Here is an 18,706-nt window from a genome sequence, read left to right on the forward strand (position 1 = left end):
CTGAGAAGCAACCCCACACATGAATGGTTTCAGGATGCTTTACAGTTGGCATGAGACAAGACTGGTGGTAGCGCTCACCTCTTCTTCTCCGAATAAGCTGTTTTCCACATGTCCCAACAATCGAAAAGGGGATTCATCAGAGAAAATGACTTTGCCCCAGTCCTCAGCAGTCCACTCCCTGTACCTTTTGCAGAATATCAGTCGGTCCCTGATGCTTTTTCTGGAGAGAAGTGGCTTCTTTGCTGCCCTCCTTGAAACCAGCCCTTGCTCAAAGAGTCTCCGCCTCACAGTGCGTGGAGAAGCACTCACACCAGCCTGCTGCCATTCCTGAGCAAGCTCGGCACTGCTGGTAGTCCGATCCCGCAGCTGAAACAGTTTTAAGATACGGTCCTGGCACTTGCTGGTCTTTCTTGGGCGCCCTGGAGCCTTTTTGACAACAATGGAAGCTCTCTCCTTGAAGTTCTTGATGATGCGATAGATTGTTGATTGAGGTGCAATCTTTGTAGCTGCGATACTCTTCCCTGTTAGGCCATTTTTGTGCAGTGCAATGATGGCTGCACGCGTTTCTTTAGAGATAACCATGGTTAACTGAAGAGAAACAATGATACCAAGAACCAGCCTCCTTTTAAAGTGTCCAGTGATGTCATTCTTACTTAATCATGACTGATTGATCGCCAGCCCTGTCCTCATCAACACCCACACCTGTGTTAATGGATCAATCACTAAAACGATGTTAGCTGCTCCTTTTAAGGCAGGACTGCAATGATGTTGAAATGTGTTTTGGGGGTTAAAGTTCATTTTCTGGGCAAATATTGACTTTGCAAGTACAGTACTTGCTGTTAAGCTGATCACTCTTTGACATTCAGGAGTATATGCAAATTGCCATTACAAAAAATGAAGCAGTAAACTTTGGAAAAATTACTATTTGTCTCATTCTCAATACTTTTGGCCATGACTGTATTATGGTACTATTAATCACACAGCACCATTGATGGAAAAATTAAAGAGTTAAGGATCTTGCAAAATTGAAACACACATCAATTTATTTTTTAAAGCTCTGAATTTTTCACACAATAAAATTAAAAAAAAATTACAAGTTTGGTATCACATTAGCCTTATTGACCCAAAGCATCATATTGCCACTTCATTTTTATAAAAATAAGAGTTGGCATTCTAAAAACAGGACCTGAAATGCCTATTAGGGTGGAGAGCGGTGGCCGTACATGGACTTTGTCTTTGTCTTTGGGACTATCAGAAAAAAATAGAGCACTGAATTTGGTAGTCCCATAGAGGAGGAATGGATTGGTGAAGAGCTGGCCCCCATTTTTGTAATTGGTGTGTGTCTGACCACTGAGAGCCCTAATCCACAAGTAACCATCTATCCTGCATGGCAGCAGATTTAAGGAAAAGTGATCAGGAGTAGATGTCAAAAAGTACACAAAGTATGAAAACCACCCATACAAAAGCTATTCTTAGTTACCCCTGATGTCGTTTTATAAGGCTAATTTGCTCCACACAGATTTTTAATTTTTTTTTTAATTTAGTGTGAAGTAATACACATGCTAAAACTTTATCATTTAAGAATATGGTACCAATCTCAAAGACAGTGGCTGCTAGGGGAGTATATTGTTTAGAATACATTATAGACACAATGAACGTGACATGGATTTGGATTGAATGAATTATTATATTTTGGTTCATTTACTGCTCATACTTAAACACAAAGCACACATTCATCTGCTGGCAGGCACAAATGTGGAATATCTGCTGTAAATCTCAGATATCACTATGGAATTTTTCCAAATATCCTCCTTTTTAAACAGCCAATCTAACTATGTTATACTCTTTATTTAATAAATTTTTCCTATCCATCAAAATATGCAGGCAAGGAAATATATCCTCTTAATTTTCCTTTGAAGTAAAGGAATCCTGGAACGCAGTGTGTCTTGTAACCTATGATCTTATTGATGTATCCCCAAACTAATGACATTGAAATACTTAACCCCTTCAGCCCTGGGCCATTTTCCATTTTTTTCGTTCTCAGTTTTTCCTCTCCTTTTTCCAAGAGCCATAACTTTTTTATATTTTCATCAATATAGCCATATGAGGGCTTGTTTTTTGCGGGATGAGTTTTATTTTTAATTGTAACATTCATTTTACCATATAGTGTACTGGAAAATGGGAAAAAGTCAAAGTCCAGTGCAATTGCAAAACAGTACAATTTGATAACAGTTTTTTTTTTCATTTATTATGTTCACTATATGGTAAAACTGACTGAGCAATATGATTCTCCAGGTCAGTACAAGTACTCAGATACAAACATGTATATTTTTTTTTATTTAAGTGATGAAAAAAAATTAATACATTTGTATGAAAATTTTGTTGCTGTTGCAATTTTCCAAGGCTCATAGTATTTTCATTTTTTGGGATCTGATCTATGTGACGGCTTATTTTTTGCACCCTGAGCTGACATTTTTTCGATATCATTTTGGGGAATATACAATGTTTTGTTCGCCTCTTATTGCATTTTATTGCAATGTTGCAGTAGCCCAAAAAATCATAATTCTGGCATTTCTATTTTTATTCTCATTAGTCAATTTACCGATCAGATTAAATTATTTCATATTTTGATAGCTCAGACATTTCTGAACACAGCGATACCAAATATGTGTATTTTTTTTTTTTTAATTGTTTTATTTTCAATGGGGCAAAAAGGGGGATGATTTAAACTTTTGTATTTTGTTTTTATTTTTTTCATATCTTTAACCCCTTAACAACATCTGACGTACTAATACGCGTCTGTGCCCTGGGACTTAAGAGCCAGACCCGTATTAGTACGTCATCGCGATCGCGCGCGCACACAGGCTGTGCGGGCGCGATCGCCGCCGGGTGTCAGCTGATTGTCACAGCTGACACCCGGTACTATGTGCAGGGAGCGGTCCTGCACCGCTCCCAGCACATTAACCCCTGCGATGCTGCGATCGAAGTCGATCGAAGTCGATCGCGGCATTGCGGGGGCAAGGGGAGGTGATCGCCGATACTCACCTCCTCTTCCGGCTTCCAGCGCAGTCTGCAAAGGCTTCCCGGGTGTTGCCATGACGACCCGATGTCGTCATGACAACATCCGGGTCACCAGACAGCAGGAAGATTGTTTGGACATGCGCAGTGCATCTCCAAACAATCTTCACACTGTGCACCGCTGATAGCCTGCATAGCATAGGGATGGTGCTGCATTCCTGTGCCATGCAGGCGATCAGAGAAAAAAAGTGAAAGTCCCAGAGTGGGACAAAGTAATAAAGTGTATACACTGTCTGAAAGAAAAAAAAAAAAAAAAAATTGCAAAAATATAAAAAAAAAAATTAAAAAAATAATCCACCAAAAATAAAAATATAATGTACCCATCAATAAATATTATTATAAAAAAAAACAAAAAAAAAACAATAAAAGTACACATATTTGGTATCGCCGCGTCCAGAACAACCTGACCTATAAAACTGTCCCACGAGTTAACCCCTTCAGTGAACACGGTAAAAAAAAAAAAAAAAAAAACGAAGCAAAAAACAATGCTTTATCACCATACCGCCAAATAAAAAGTGGAATAACACGCGATAAAAAAGACGCATATAAATAAAAATGGTACCGCTGAAAATGTCATCTCGTCCCGCAAAAAACAAGCCACTATACAGTTCCATCAGCCAAAAAATAAAAAAGTTATAGCTCTCAGAATAAAGCGATGCTAAAAAATATTTTTTTCTATAAAATAGCTTTTATTGTGTATAACGCCAAAACATAGAAAAATGATACAAATATGGTACCGCTGTAAACGTACTGACCCGAAGAATAAAGCTACCTCATCAATTTTACCACACGCGGAACAGAATAAAAAAAAAAAAAAAACAATTCCTGAATTGTTGGTTTTTGTTTATTCTGCCTCCCAAAAATCGGAATAGAAAGCGATCAAAAAATGTCACATGCCTGAAAATGGCACCAATAACAACGTCAAGTCATCCCGCAAAAAACGAGCCGTCACATGACTGTCTGCCAAAATCTGGAAAAATTATAGCTCTCAAAATATGGCGATGCAAAAACTAGATTTTACAAAAAATGCGTCTTTTAGTGTGTGACAGCTGTCAGTCATAAAAACCCCATATGATTCTGGCATTGCTGTAATCACACCGACCTGAAGAATAAAGTCGTCTAATCACTTATACCGCACAAGGAACGGCGTCAAAAATAAACTCTTGGGTTAGGATTGGGCTAGGGTTAGGGCTGGGTTTGGGGCTAGGGTTGTGCTGGGGCTAGGGTCGTGCTAGGGCTAGGGTTGTGCTATGGTTAGGGTTGTGCTAGGGTTAGGGCTGGGGTTGGGATTTTTTTCAAAAGTAAGAAAAAAAGATGACGATATGGCGACTAGTGTTGAGCGCAAGTGCTCGCTACTTGAGTTTGCATCGGGTGCTCTGGTATGCATTGAGTATCGTGGGTATTTGAGTGACATGCTCGAGTCTCTGCCCCATATGCTTCGCGGCCAAAAAAACTTTACGGGGATTGCCTGCCATGCACGAGCGATCCCCGCATGTTTTTTTTTGGGTGTCTAATAACCGTGAAACATGCGGAGCAGGGACTCGAGCATGTCACTCGAGCACACGCTGTACATGGTGCATACCTGAGTACCCGATGCAAACTCAAGTAGCGAGCACTTGCGCTCAAGAATAATGACAACTTATTCAATATGATGACCTAATGTAAACAAATTCTGTGCCGTACCTCTGGGTTCAAAATGTTCACTATACACCTTAATAAAATCCTTGAGGGGTATAGTTTCCAAAATGGGGACACTTGTGGGGGAGCTCCACTGTTTAGGCACATCACGGGCTCTCCAAACGCGACATGGTGTCCGCTAACGAATTGAATGGAAAATCGGCTCAAATTGTTAGCGGACGCCATGTTGCGTTTGGAGAGCCCCTGTGTGCCCAAACATTGGAGCTCCCCCACAAGTGACCCCATTTTGGAAACTAGACCCCGCAAGGCACCTATCTAGATGCATAGTGAGCACTTGGAACCCCCAGGTGCTTCACAAATTGATTCGTAAAAATGAAAAAGTGAAAAAAAAAACACTTTTTCATTTTTATGAATCAATTTGTGAAGCACCTGGGGTTCCAAGTGCTCACTATGAATCTAGATAGGTGCCTTTGGGGGTCTAGTTTCCCAAATGGGGTCACTTGTGGGGGAACTCCAATGTTTGGGCACACAGGGACTCTCCAAATGCAACATGATATCCGCTAACAAATTGTCGGCTCAAATTGTTAGCGGACACCATGTTGCGTTTGGAGAGCCCCGGTGTGCCCAAACTTTGGAGCTCCCCCACAAGTGACCCCATTTTGGAAACTAGACTCCCCAAGGCACCTATCTAGATGCATAGTGAGCACTTGGAACCCCAGGTGCTTCACAAATTGATTCATAAAAATGAAAAAGTGTTGTTTTTTTTCACTTTTTCATTTTTACGAATCAATTTGTGAAGCACCTGCGGTTCCAAGTGCTCACTATGCATCTAAAAAGGTGCCTTGGGGGGTCTAGTTTCCAAAATGGGGTCACTTGTGGGGGAGCTCCAAAGTTTGGGCACAGAGGGGCTCTCCAAACACAACGTGGTGTCCGCTAACAATTTGAGCCGATTTTCCATTCAGTTTGTTAGCGAATACCATGTTGCATTTGGAGAGTCCCTGTGTGCCCAAACATTGGAGCTCCCCCACAAGTGACACTATTTTGGAAACTAGACCCCACAAGGCACCTATCTAGATGCATAGTGAGCACTTGGAACCCCCAGGTGCTTCACAAATTGATTCGTAAAAATGAAAAAGTGTTTGTTTTTTTCACTTTTTCATTTTTACGAATCAATTTGTGAAGCACCTGGGGGTTCCAAGTACTCACTATGCATCTAGAAAGGTGCCTTGGGGGGTCTAGTTTCCAAAATGGGGTCATTTGTGGGGGAGCTCCAAAGTTTGGGCACACAGGGGCTCTCCAAACACAACATGGCGTCCGCTAATTATTCAAGCAAATTTTACAATCAAAAAGGCAAATGGCGCTCCTTCCCTTCCGAGCCCTGCCGTGCGCCCAAACAGTGTTTTTTCCCCAAATATTGGGTATCTGCGTGCCCAGGGGAAATTGCACAACAAATTTTGGGGTCCATTTTTTCTTGTTACCCCTGTGAAAATAAAAAAAATTGGGTCTAAAGTAACATTTTTGTGAAAAAGTTAAATGTTCATTTTTTTCTGTGAAGCACCTGAAGGGTTAATAAAGTTCTTGAATGTGGTTTTGAGCACCTTGAGGAGTGCAGTTTTTAGAATGGTGTCACTTTTGGGTATTTTCTGTCATAAAGACCTCTCAAAGTGACTTCAAATGTGATGTGGTCCTTAAAAAAATGGTTTTGTAAATTTTGTTGGAAAAATGAGAAATCGCTGGTCAACTTTTAACCCTTATAGCTCCCTAACAAAAAAAAATTTTGGTTCCAAAATTGTGCTGACGTAAAGTAGACATGTGGGAAATGTTATTTATTAACTCTTTTGTGTGACATATCTCTCTGATTTCAGGGCTTAAAATTTCAAATTTTGAAAATTGCAAAATTTTCAAAATTTTCGCCAAATTTCCATTTTTTTCACAAATAAACGCAAGTTATATCGAAGAAATTTTTCCACAATCATGAAGTACAATATGTCACGAAAAAACAATCTCAGAATCAGGGGGATCCGTTGAAGCGTTCCAGAGTAATTACCTCATAAAGTGACAGTGGTCAGAATTGTAAAAATTGGCCTGGTCATTAACGTGCAAACCACATTCGGGGCTTAAGGGGTTAAATACATTTTTAACTCTTTACTTTATTTAACAGTCCCCTTGGGAGACTTGAAGCTGTGAACATCTGATCGCTAGTGCTATACATAGCAGTGTTTCAGCACTGCTATGTATAGCAGAACTCATGATCTCCTATGAACGCCGGTCACGAGCCGACATTCACAGGAGTATCGTACAGACACAGGGGTTATCAGCAGACACTCGGCTGTCATGTTAACCCATCAGTACCCCACGATCATGTCACAGGTGCACCTGCAAAGGCACATGATGGCTGATTAAATAAGACGTCTTATGTTGGGAAAGATGGGGACTCAACATGTGAGCCTTCATCAAAGACAGGGTCACGACATATGACGTAAATATACATCATATGTCATGAAGGATTTAAGAAACATTTTCAGGATGTATAAAATTCAAATCGTGGTACTGAGTCGACTGAATTAACTATATGATTTTTTTTTGTTATGTGATTTTAGCATGACAATCTTATTTTATTATAAACAAATTTCACTCATACAATGAAAACTACAGCTAACACAACAATCATCAGCATCAATGTGAATTTATTTTCCACTTGGCTCAAAATTTCTACCAAATAATGAATCAATTTAATATTCTTAGACTGTAGCTCAGATTAGCCTTACATTACTGTATACATTACATACATTGTATCCATCTCTGTTTCTATCTTGTCTTCGCAAAGAGCTCAGTTTCATTATCTTTAATTATTTTGTAAGAAGAAAAACACTGGACGAAGTGAAAAATAAAATAAAACAAATGCAGTAACATCTTCTACAACATAGCTCTAAACAGGAATTTAAAGAAATGGATAATAAATTGAAGGACAATATTTGTAAATTGGTATCTATCATTAGGCAAACAAAGAAAACCAAATATATGCAATCTGCGGGATTATCAATCAAATGCAGTTTATGTTTAGCAGAAAAAAGAAAAACCTAATAATATACCCAGGCCTATTTTGAAATAATTTAATAGGACACCATATACAAAATACATGCTTCTCTTCCCCCTGAGCCTTAGCTCTCAGATCTGGTTGTACATTTTGATTAACAAATCAAACTAAAAAAGTACAGCTCCTTTCTGTGGAGTCTGGTCAACATTAATCCAGTATATATTGTGCTACTGGTTTGGTGACTCGGTATCCATACTTTTATCCCATCCATTCTAGGGCCCCCATTTTCGACAGATTCCAAGATTTGGTCCAAAATAGAATTAAAAAAACCTTTACTCTTGTATTGATAAAAGAAGAGATCGTAATTTATATATTGGATAAAAGAAAGAGATAAAAATCATTAGAGATAAAGATGATTTGATAATCAAGAGAGCTGATAAAAGGGGTTCCGTAGTTTGGATGAATAAAGAATTCTATATGCAATTAAATCCGCAAATGTTAAACAATGATAAAAAAAAATACATTTTTGATGAAGATAAGCCATTCTTTGAATTTCTTGCGTCGTATGGCAGATACATGGACAACATCATCATTATCTCGTCTTCTGATATGTCTGCCATACCACACCTTATTGAGTATTTCAATCAAAACCCATACAATTTATTTTTTACATTTTCTTGGAATTAGAGTGAAGTGTCATTTTTGAATTTAGTTTTGCGAGTGGAAGAAAGGCAAAAAAACTCTAAAAACACATACCTATAGTAAAGAAATATCTGGTAATACAGTTTTAAGAACTGATTTGTGTCATACTAGAGATACGAAAGTTGGTATTCCAATATGAGAAATGATTTGAGCAAAATGGAATTGTACAGATGAGGAATAATTTAATAAAGAGGGGGATATTATTAGTAATAGACTAAGTGAACGTGGTTATCCAAAGTGAATGTTAGATAGAGTCAATAGGATAGTGATAAAGAGATCAGAAAATGATTTAATACATAAAAATAATAATAAAAATAAATATATTAATAACTATATAAGAAATAATAAAGAAAATGTGTCAATTACTAAAAAAACTGTTTTTGTAACCACATTTAGTAAGGAATTTGGACAAATCAAAAATATTGTAAAAAAAAAATCTACTTATGCTATACAGTGATTGTCATCTCAAAGAAATTATGCAAAATCTTTCCCTTTTTCTACTAAAAAATCCACTACTTTATTGAGATTTTTGTCACCCCGTCTAGTTACTCAGAAATAATAAGTATGTTATAAATCCATCCAATGTGTCTAAACATTTTCTTAATGAACATGGAGGCACTTTGAAAACCTTTGAATTATTTGGTCTGGAAAGGGTCAATCCCTTACCTAGGGGTGGTGACAGTAGATGAGCCCTTCTAAACCGAGAAGCCTATTGGATATTCAAGTTGGATACATCTTATCCACGGGGCTTTAGCAAATGTAAGGATTTAATATTCCACTCTCAGAATATAAATGTTTATCTGATATTATTATTCAATTCCTCAGTTTGTTTCTATTTTTCTCATGGGAATAATATGTGTAATATTATCACATGCGTGGAAAGGTGTGTCCCCTCGGTGGAGTTTTTAAATTATTCTTTGGCCATTTTATTTTTAGAGCATAGCAAATATTGTGGTTAGAGGGTTAAAATGTAACCTTTAATTACATATATGGATAAAAACATAGATATACAGATAAGATAATACTAAAAGGTCACACAGACCAAAAGTCACAAAAATTCCTGCCAATAATGGCAACAATTTGCCACAAATAATCTATTCTCACTCCAAACAGGGAATAAAAGGCAAAGTACCTCAGTGCTGCCCACCTGCCCACCTGAGAAAGAAAAAGTGGCAGAGAATTATAGAACCATCCCTGCCAAGGTCATCATGCATGAAACCTAACAATCAATGGTTAACAATGAGGGTCCACTTTTTACAATAATAATGGAATGACCTCACCAGCCACAATGTCAGTTCATGCTCCTATTCGGGATAGTTCAATTGAACCGAGGCGTCAAGACTTCGTCAGCCACCAGCCTCGCATGGAACACCACTCCCAATGCATTTCCTCATCTCAGTAATTCATCAGGGGAGATATGGGTGTCATTTGTGCCCTGTAGTAATGGGTGTCCATCGCCAGCCCAAAACACACAGGGGGTGCAACTTGTGTGTCAGTCCTATCATCCTATTTGTATCTGCCCGCATTCCTGAAACGCGGGCACGTCACTTCCGGCTCCGGTCATTCCACTTCCGGCCCGTGGAACGCAAGCGCCGGTCGTGACACGCAAACGTCACATACCAAAGCGCTAATAAATTCGGTGCGACGCATGCAATGGAAATGATCGCATCACGTGGGGTACACATTGCCCACATGGTGCCACAGAGAGGGGGCCTCAACGCATACAGAGGGGGCCCCTCATCACTTCCAGCCAGGGGCAATCCCAGTCTGGGGAAAACCCCGAAAACGGCTCCGGCTATGTAACACATGCGGCCCAGTATACATACACAGTGCCACATAGTCACCAGATGATATATGGCAAAGGGAAATCGCACAGCATAAATAAAAACAGCAGGTACGAGGCTTTAGTGAACTCAAAAACATGTACCACCCAGATAGAAGCAATCCCACAAGGTGGGAGGAAGAGAGAAGGCAGGGAGCGGAGAGAGAGGGGCAGGGGGGTTCTTGCATAAGGGGACTAGAAAAGAGAGAAGGTGGCAAGGGACCGCAAAATGTATTAAATAAGAAGGGGAAAAAACAGCGAGTATAAAGAAAAGCCTGTCAGTCCCTAGTAAATGCTAGCAAACTGGCCCCTACCTAACAGTGGAGGTTGGCACCCTAGGACCTGCGCAGTTAGCGCCCCCACTCCGCGATGGCTTTCCCTACTCTCCTGACCCTACTAGTCCCTACACTTAAAGGAAAGACCTAAAGGACAGTTGTTCATTCAGGCCAGATGGAGACATTGTCGTTTGTATATCCATTTTGTCTCTCTTTGAAGGATCAGCCTGTACCAATGGCCCCCCCTAAGTGGGACAGTAACTTTGTCAATCCCCATGAATCGCACCACATCCACACAATCCGGGTGTGCAGCGTTCATGTGCCTTGCCAGGGGGCTGTCCCTTTTAAGGGCAATGTCACGTTGGTGTTCGCTCACCCTTCTTCTAAGCTCTCTCTTAGTTTTCCCCACATACTCAATTCCGCATACACATGTAGCCTTGTAGACAATCCCTTTAGATCTACATTTTATGAAATGTCTGATGGCAAAGGTCTCGCCAGTAACATTGCTTGTGAAGTTCATACTTTGCATCATTACTTTACAACATACGTAGCCACTGCATTTAAAACTGCCCCTAGTGGGACTGTGTAGCCAACTGTCAGCCTGATATCCGACGTAGTGGCTGTGAACCAGCCGGTCCCTGAGGGATCTACCCCTTCTAAAGGTAATAAGGGGTCTCAAGCCAACCATTGTGCTTATATCCTAATCCATCTGGAGAATTGGCCAATGTTTCTGCAGTATCTTGCGAACCATGTGTGACCTATTAGAGAATGTAGTGATGAACCTACACGTGCTACTATCCTCATTTAGTCTGGGGGACGGATTCAACAGAGCAGTGCGGTCCCTTGCCAATGTCTCCCCGTATGTCTCAGAAACAACACTCCTGGGGTATCCCCTCTCTTGGAACCTCCGACAAAGGTCATTCGCCTGATTTTTAAAAGTGGCAACCTCCGAATAATTTCTGCGAACGCTCATAAATTGTCCCTTGGGAATTCCCTTCATAAAGGGGACCGGATGGTTACTTTCCCACCTCAGAAGGGAATTAGATGCAGTCGTTTTTCTGTAGGTCTCAGTCTCAATACATCCATCAACCATCTTCTGGATTAAAATATCCAGGAACGGTAATTTCTCCGTGTCCAATTAAGAGGTGAAATGGAGGTTCAAGTTAATATGGTTCAGTCTCTTGATGAAGTCTTCGAACTGACTTTTACCTCCCTTCCACAGTACCAGGACATCCTCAATATAACGAATCCACAATATCACTCTGTCGCTCCCCTCCACTGGTACATCCCCAAAAACAATGGTTTCCTCCCACCAGCCCAGGTACAGATTGGCATATGATGGGGCACAGGGACTCCCCATCGACATACCCCTGAGCTGGTGGAAGTACTTCCCACCAAACAAAAAGACATTTTTTGTCAAACAGAATCGAAGGGCTTCCAGAATAAATATGTTGTGTCTATTATACTGTCTACCCCTCCCACTTAGGAAGAAATGAACTGCCTCTAAGCCCCTCTCATGCGGTATTGATGAATACAGTGATTAAACATCAATGCTGGCTAGTAAGACGTCCGGGTCCTCCACCATATTTTCCAATCTTCTAAGGAGATCATTCGTATCACCAATAAACGAATTCAGGCCAGTCACAAACGTTCTGAGCACCTTATCCAAATAGACCCCCAGATTTTGAGTCAGATTGTTTATGCCCGACACGATCAGATGACCCTTGAGTGGTCTTAGTCCCTTGTGTACTTTTGGTAGACTATAGAAGGTTGCCATCACTGGATGGTTAGGACAAATGAATTCCCACTCCTGCTTGCTCAGAATACCATCACGCGGAGCATCCCCAGCCAGTTGATTCAATTCCAGGGAAAATACCTTAGTGGGATTGGTGTCCAATGTGTGGTAGCAATCCTTAACATTAAGAAATTTGGTACACATAAGATAGTAGTCACTAGTGTTCATGATCACCACATTGCCGCCTTTATCAGAAGGCTTAATGGTGATAGAATGATCTCTTTCGAGGGCCATGAGGGCTTGCATTTCCTGGTGAGAGAAATTATATTTGGCCCATCCTGGTTGTCTCCCCAGGTCCCTCAGGGCTCAAAAAGACATCAATCGGGCTAAGATTATTTTGTGGAGGGGGCATTTTGGTGCTTTTAGATTTAAGATCAGTGAATGGGCCTCTTCCATCCTGTTTTGGGTCGGGGTCATTCAAATGGAACAGGGTCCTAATGTCGGTTAGTAGTTCATCCCGCACTCCTAACTCAGCACAGGTTTGTTTATCGTTCCTTATAAAATGCTTATGCCACTTCAATTTTTGGATAAACAAATTAATGTCTTTAATTGTGTCAAAGGAATCATAGTCGGTGGTTGGTACAAAGGACAGGCCCCTATCCAACACTGCCATCTCTGCTGCTGTAAGGCTCCTCGAGGACAGATTGATAATCTGGGGATTTATTGTATTACTGGAGGGTTCAGATTGAGATGGCTGCGCAGGGGATAGCCCTCTAAAAAATGAGTTCTCTGAGGCGATCTCCTGTTGTTATTTCGCCTCCTACCCCCTCTCCCCCTTTGTCTGCCTTGTGGTTTAGGCCTGGTCAGTATCAGTAGATGAGAGGTCAGTATCTAGGTGCCTAGGGCCCCTATTAGTTTGGAGCATATAGGCCTTATTATCTTTAAATTCCTGTAGATCCCTTACAAAGAATTTATGCTTACGTTCCTTCAGATGGTATTGGAACCTTTCCAATGTATTCTGAAGCAAGGTTTCTTTAGTTGCAAACTCTGGTTCAAGAGAAAACATTTTTTTTGTATCTAGTTGTGTTTTTAATGATTCATTCAGAGTGGCCAATGTAATTTTTTCTTCATCTAATAACAGTTTCATGAACCTCAGGGAACTTTCAGTTGCGGGTGAGGTCATTCCATTATTATTGTAAAAAGTGGACCCTCATTGTTAACCATTGATTGTCTGTTAGGTTTCATGCATGATGACCTTGGCAGGGATGGTTCTGTAATTCTCTGCCACTTTTTCTTTCTCAGGTGGGCAGGTGGGCAGCACTGAGGTACTTCGCCTTTTTTTTCCTGTTTGGAGTGAGAATAGATTATTTGTGGCAAATTGTTGCCATTATTGGCAGGAATTTTTGTGACTTTTGGTCTGTGTGACCTTTTAGTATAATCTTATCTGTATATCTATGTTTTTATCCGTATATGTAATTAAAGGTTACGTTTTAACCCTCTAACCACAATATTTGCTTTGATCTATTTTACTAAGTGGTTGTCTAACATTATACCCCTTTTGCTGTTTGGCATTTTATTTTTTGGTTTAAAAATTTTTAGGAGTAAGAAGTACTTTTCTTTGAAACAAGCTAACCAGATTTAACTTGTTCTTCAATGGGACTTTCCTCTCTTTTGAATCATGACATCCTATAATGTGATTTTATTAAAGACTGTTAAAGGTAATGCTTTTTTTAAAGTGCTGGATCTGTTCCCTTTTGGATTATCTTTGTTTTGGATTTTGGTTTCCGTGCACTTGTTTGGACAGGTGAGCTGGTTACCTCCCTTGCTTATGTCATACAATATCAAAATGTCACCGGGTAATCACAAGAGACACTTAAAATGCCAGCATTGGAGTGCCAGCCAAGGAAACTCGTAGTGCCTTTCGCTGGCTGTCATGGAGTACAAAAATGGATGCTGGACAATGATTCTACAAATCTTTTTGCTGAACTCTACACAAAACCATTATTCAAAAAAAAAATGTATACAAATTCTAATATATCCAGCATAGATTCCTTTATAGTTTCATTTTTTGATAGTTGTGCACGCCAGCGCAAATGAACCAGATATACAATTTCCTTTTTATTCATGGCAATAAAGTACTAAATTATTTTAAAGTTTCTCTAAAATGTTTTTGTCTAAATGTTTTACCACTAAATTGTAAAATTCCGGTGAGTTACAATATCTATCTTTTGCTATGATATCTCAGTGATATATAGTCTTATGAATATAACATAGATTGTAATTCATAGATTGATGCTCTTAAATTGGATGATACATGGTTTTATAAAAAATGTCAAAATTTTGCATGGTTCCACAGTGTAAATAAAATAATTCATCATGTTTTAGACTATTGTTTTGAAACAGACTGTGGTTCCTTGTACAGCAAATATAGTAGTAATTGCTTACCTGACTCACAGGCAAATGTCTTTGAAGTCTCATCATGAAAGATAATTGCTACCGCATGTTTCTTGGTCTCTCGAGGCAATCGTGTTATAGTTTTGATGTTGTGCAGTTCTGTTACCTTGAACAAGAAAGACTTATGTTTGTTTCTCAGAAAGTATAAACACTTCTGTGCTAATGTCTTTTGATAAATACAATATTATAATAATATAATGTATTACATTTGGTTGTTATCTTATTGCATGCTGATTTAATAGCCATTTCTTACCATTTCATTGCTAATTAAACCTTTACTTTCAATGGAAAGATCATTAACAGAAACAATAAGGAGTCATTCACACGTCTGTTTCTGTCGTATTTGTGATGAGAGTGTTTTCAACTATCCTATCGGGCTATTCGCATCCCATAATATTCCTGATTAACAATCCTCATTAAAAATAAAACAGAGGTATGTCCTTCTTTGTTCTGATTTTCAGGAAAAATTCTCCCACTCAAGTGAATGGATCCAAAAATGTATCCATGTCCTTTTGGATTTTCATTGACTGCTAGGAGAAACTTGGGAAACTTCAAACAGCTTTTATTCATGTCAGATGAATGAATGCCACAAATATAGTAAAAGAAGAAAAATCAAATCTAGCACACTGATGTTTTTGCATAGGAGGAAAAATCTGACATGTGAATTTGGCCTAAAGCGTATAGTTCCTGACAATGAAAAAAAGATGGGTTTGTCTGACTTTTTATCTTTTTATCTTATTGCTACTCATGTTAATGTTTAATATGTATTTCGCATATATTATTCTAATCAAAATTTAATGACTATTCTGATACTCTGTAATATATCTCAAATATAAGAATGATAAGAAGGTTTTTTTTAAACAGTTTTTCAGTTTGAAGAATGGCTCATAAATATTGAAACCAATTGAACAGACAGGCATCAGCTTAAGTCATTTTAGTTTTGTAAGTATAATGATTATTCATCTTAAATTTCATAATAAAGTAATATTTAATGATTAAAAATCCTTTCATAATTTCACACTTACTATGTGTGTAGTTTTGTCAAAGCTTACCATGTATTATTGTAGTGATAAAACACTAAAATACTAAATACTAAACACTAGCGATGTTCTGTAATTATTACTATACTTGGTACAAGACATACATATTACTGTACTGTGAAAAATAGTTGGAATGAAGAGTAACAAAATAACCAAGTAATATAATTAGTGATGTTGATAAAAGATACCAGTCCATCAAGTTCAGCCTATTATCCATCAATATCGATCGAGGTAAACATAGAGAACCCATGTGCGGAAGCTGCCAATTGTCTAAAATTACAAGTAAACTCCTTCCCGGCTCAAAATATGACAGAAAAATTCTTTGGATCAATAACCCATCTCAGTAATCAAGAGCATATACCTTGTATTATTATTTTTTTTTTTTTTAAAGTAACACCCATTGGCTGTTTTCCTAGAAAACTCAATTTATTTATCAGCATTTTGAAACTCTAGCCAAGTATGCTGTAAATCCTAACTCTGGTTCAGCAGGTTGCTTCATAGTTAATTATTATACAAGCTTTCCTAACCCATTCTTTTAGTGAAGGGACAATTTCTTTCTTCCAGTAAGTCAGAATTAGTTTTGTGAAGTAATTGAAGGCTTTTCAGCTTAGAGAATATATTTATAAGGGTAGAGAAAATGCTGCCAATTATTTCCCCATTACTTTCCCAAAAAACTATTTACTCTTACTTTTGATACATTTTCCATTTGTTTTTCAAAACTCTGGCATAATGTGGATTTGATGGGATAAATCTTGTTCAAAAGATCTGGGATTTTGTACCTACATTTTATGAAACTAGGTTCCTGAATTCTAATACTGATTAAGGAAGAATACGACTTTTTCAATTTGTTTAGGCCTACTATGAAGGTATTTTTGAGGATATTGAGTAGGGTTTGAACAGTATTGAGGTTGTGCATGATGAGAGATCATATACCTCAATACTGTAGCATTTCTAAACATATTTTTTTACAGCTTGGATCAAATTGTTATACAAAGTCTAATGATTTTTTAGTCTTTGTTATTTAGATTGTAAGGATAGAGAAGATTTGGGCTTTCTAAGGGTTTCACAGAGGGCTAGACTGGAAATAAATTTCTGCTCTGCCATTTGAAAGCACATAGGGCCAAGCCCATTTCCTAAGATGGAGGTCTATATTGCTAATATACAGTACAGACCAAAAGTTTGGACACACCTTCTCATTTAAAGATTTTTATGTATTTCCATGACTATGAAAATTGTACATTCACACTGAAGGCATCAAAACTATGAATTAACACATGTTGAATTATATACTTAACAAGAAAAGTGTGAAACAACTGAAAATATGTCTTATATTCTAGGTTCTTCAAAGTAGCTACCTTTTGCTTTGATGACTGCTTTGCATGCTCTTGGCATTATCTTTAAAAATCAAGAGGTAGTCACCGGAAATGGTCTTCCAACAATCTTGAAGGAGTTCCCAGAGATGCGTAGCACTTGTTGGCCCTTTTGCCTTCACTCTGCGGTCCAGCTCACCCCAAACCATCTCGATTGGGTTCAGGTCTGATGACTGTGGAGGCCAGGTTATCTGGCGTAGCACCCCATCACTCTCCTTCTTGGTCAAATAGCCCTTACACAGCCTGGAGGTGTGTTTGGAGTCATTGTCCTGTTGAAAAATAAATGATGGTCCAACTAAACGCAAACCGGATGGAATACCATGCTGCTGCAAGATGCTATGGTAGCCATGCTGGTTCAGTATGCCTTCAATTTTGAATAAATCCCCAACACTGTCACAAGCAAAGCACCCCCCACACCATGACACCTCCTCCCCCATGCTTCACGGTGGGAACCAGGCATGTAAAGTCCATCCGTTCACCTTTTCTGAGTCGCACAAAGACACGGTGGTTGGAACCAAAGATCTCAAATTTGGACTCATCAGACCAAAGCACAGATTTCCACTGGTCTAATGTCCATTCCTTGTGTTCTTTAGCCCAAACAAGTCTCTTTTGCTTGTTGTCTGCCCTTAGCAGTGGTTTCCTAGCAGCCATTTTACTATCAAAGCCTGCTGCACAAAGTCTCCTCTTAACAGTTGTTGAAGAGATGTGTCTGCTGCTAGAACTTTGTGTGGAATTGACCTGGTCTCTAATCTGAGCTGCTGTTAACCTGCGATTTCTGAAGCTGGTGACTCGGATAAACTTATCCTCAGAAGCAGAGGTGACTCTTGGTCTTCCTTTCCTGGGGCGGTCCTCATGTGAGACAATTTCTTTGTAGCGCTTGATGGTTTTTGCAACTGCACTTGGGGACACTTTCAAAGTTTTCCCATTTTTTCGCACTGACTGACCTTCATTTCTTAAAGTAATGATGGCCACTCGTTTTTCTTTACTTAGCTGCTTTTTTCTTGCCATAATACAAATTCTAACAGTCTATTCAGTAGGACTATCAGCTGTGTATCCACCAGACTTCTGCACAACACAACTGATGGTCCCACCCCATTTATAAGGCAAGAAATCCCACTTATTAAACCTGACAGGGCACACCTGTGAAGTGAAAACCATTTCCGGTGACTACCTCTTGAAGCTCATCAAGAGAATGCCAAGAGTGTGCAAAGCAGTCATCAAAGCTAAAGGTGGCTACTTTGAAGAACCTAGAATATAAGACATATTTTCAGTTGTTTCACACTTTTTTTGTTAAGTATATAATTCCACATGTGTTAATTCATAGTTTTGACGCCTTCAGTGTAAATGTACAATTTTCATAGTCATGAAAATACAGAAAAATCTTTAAATGAGAGGGTGTGTCCAAACTTTTGGTCTGTACTGTATATCAGACTGACATTGGAGGAAATCAAAATTTACAGTAATTTAATTGCAATTCAAAAATTCATCATAATCCTCTTTTCTCCTGATTATTACAAACGTGGTCAAAATTGTTGGTACCCCTCGTTTAATGAAA

General features: G+C 38.9%; 1 protein-coding gene across 1 annotated transcript in view; it reads right to left on the reverse strand.

Moving 5' to 3' along the window:
* The window catches only part of DOK6 (docking protein 6), a 746,130-nt gene that overhangs the window by 467,680 nt on the left and 259,744 nt on the right, over positions 1-18,706 (reverse strand). Inside the window, 1 exon segment of the mRNA XM_073676947.1 lies at positions 14,733-14,847. Coding sequence (XP_073533048.1) covers positions 14,733-14,847 — 115 coding nt within the window.

The sequence above is a fragment of the Phyllobates terribilis genome, unplaced genomic scaffold (assembly GCF_046119375.1).
Source record: "Phyllobates terribilis strain yellow unplaced genomic scaffold, ASM4611937v1 Scaffold_4__5_contigs__length_816908805, whole genome shotgun sequence".
NCBI classification, from domain to species: Eukaryota; Metazoa; Chordata; class Amphibia; order Anura; family Dendrobatidae; genus Phyllobates; species Phyllobates terribilis.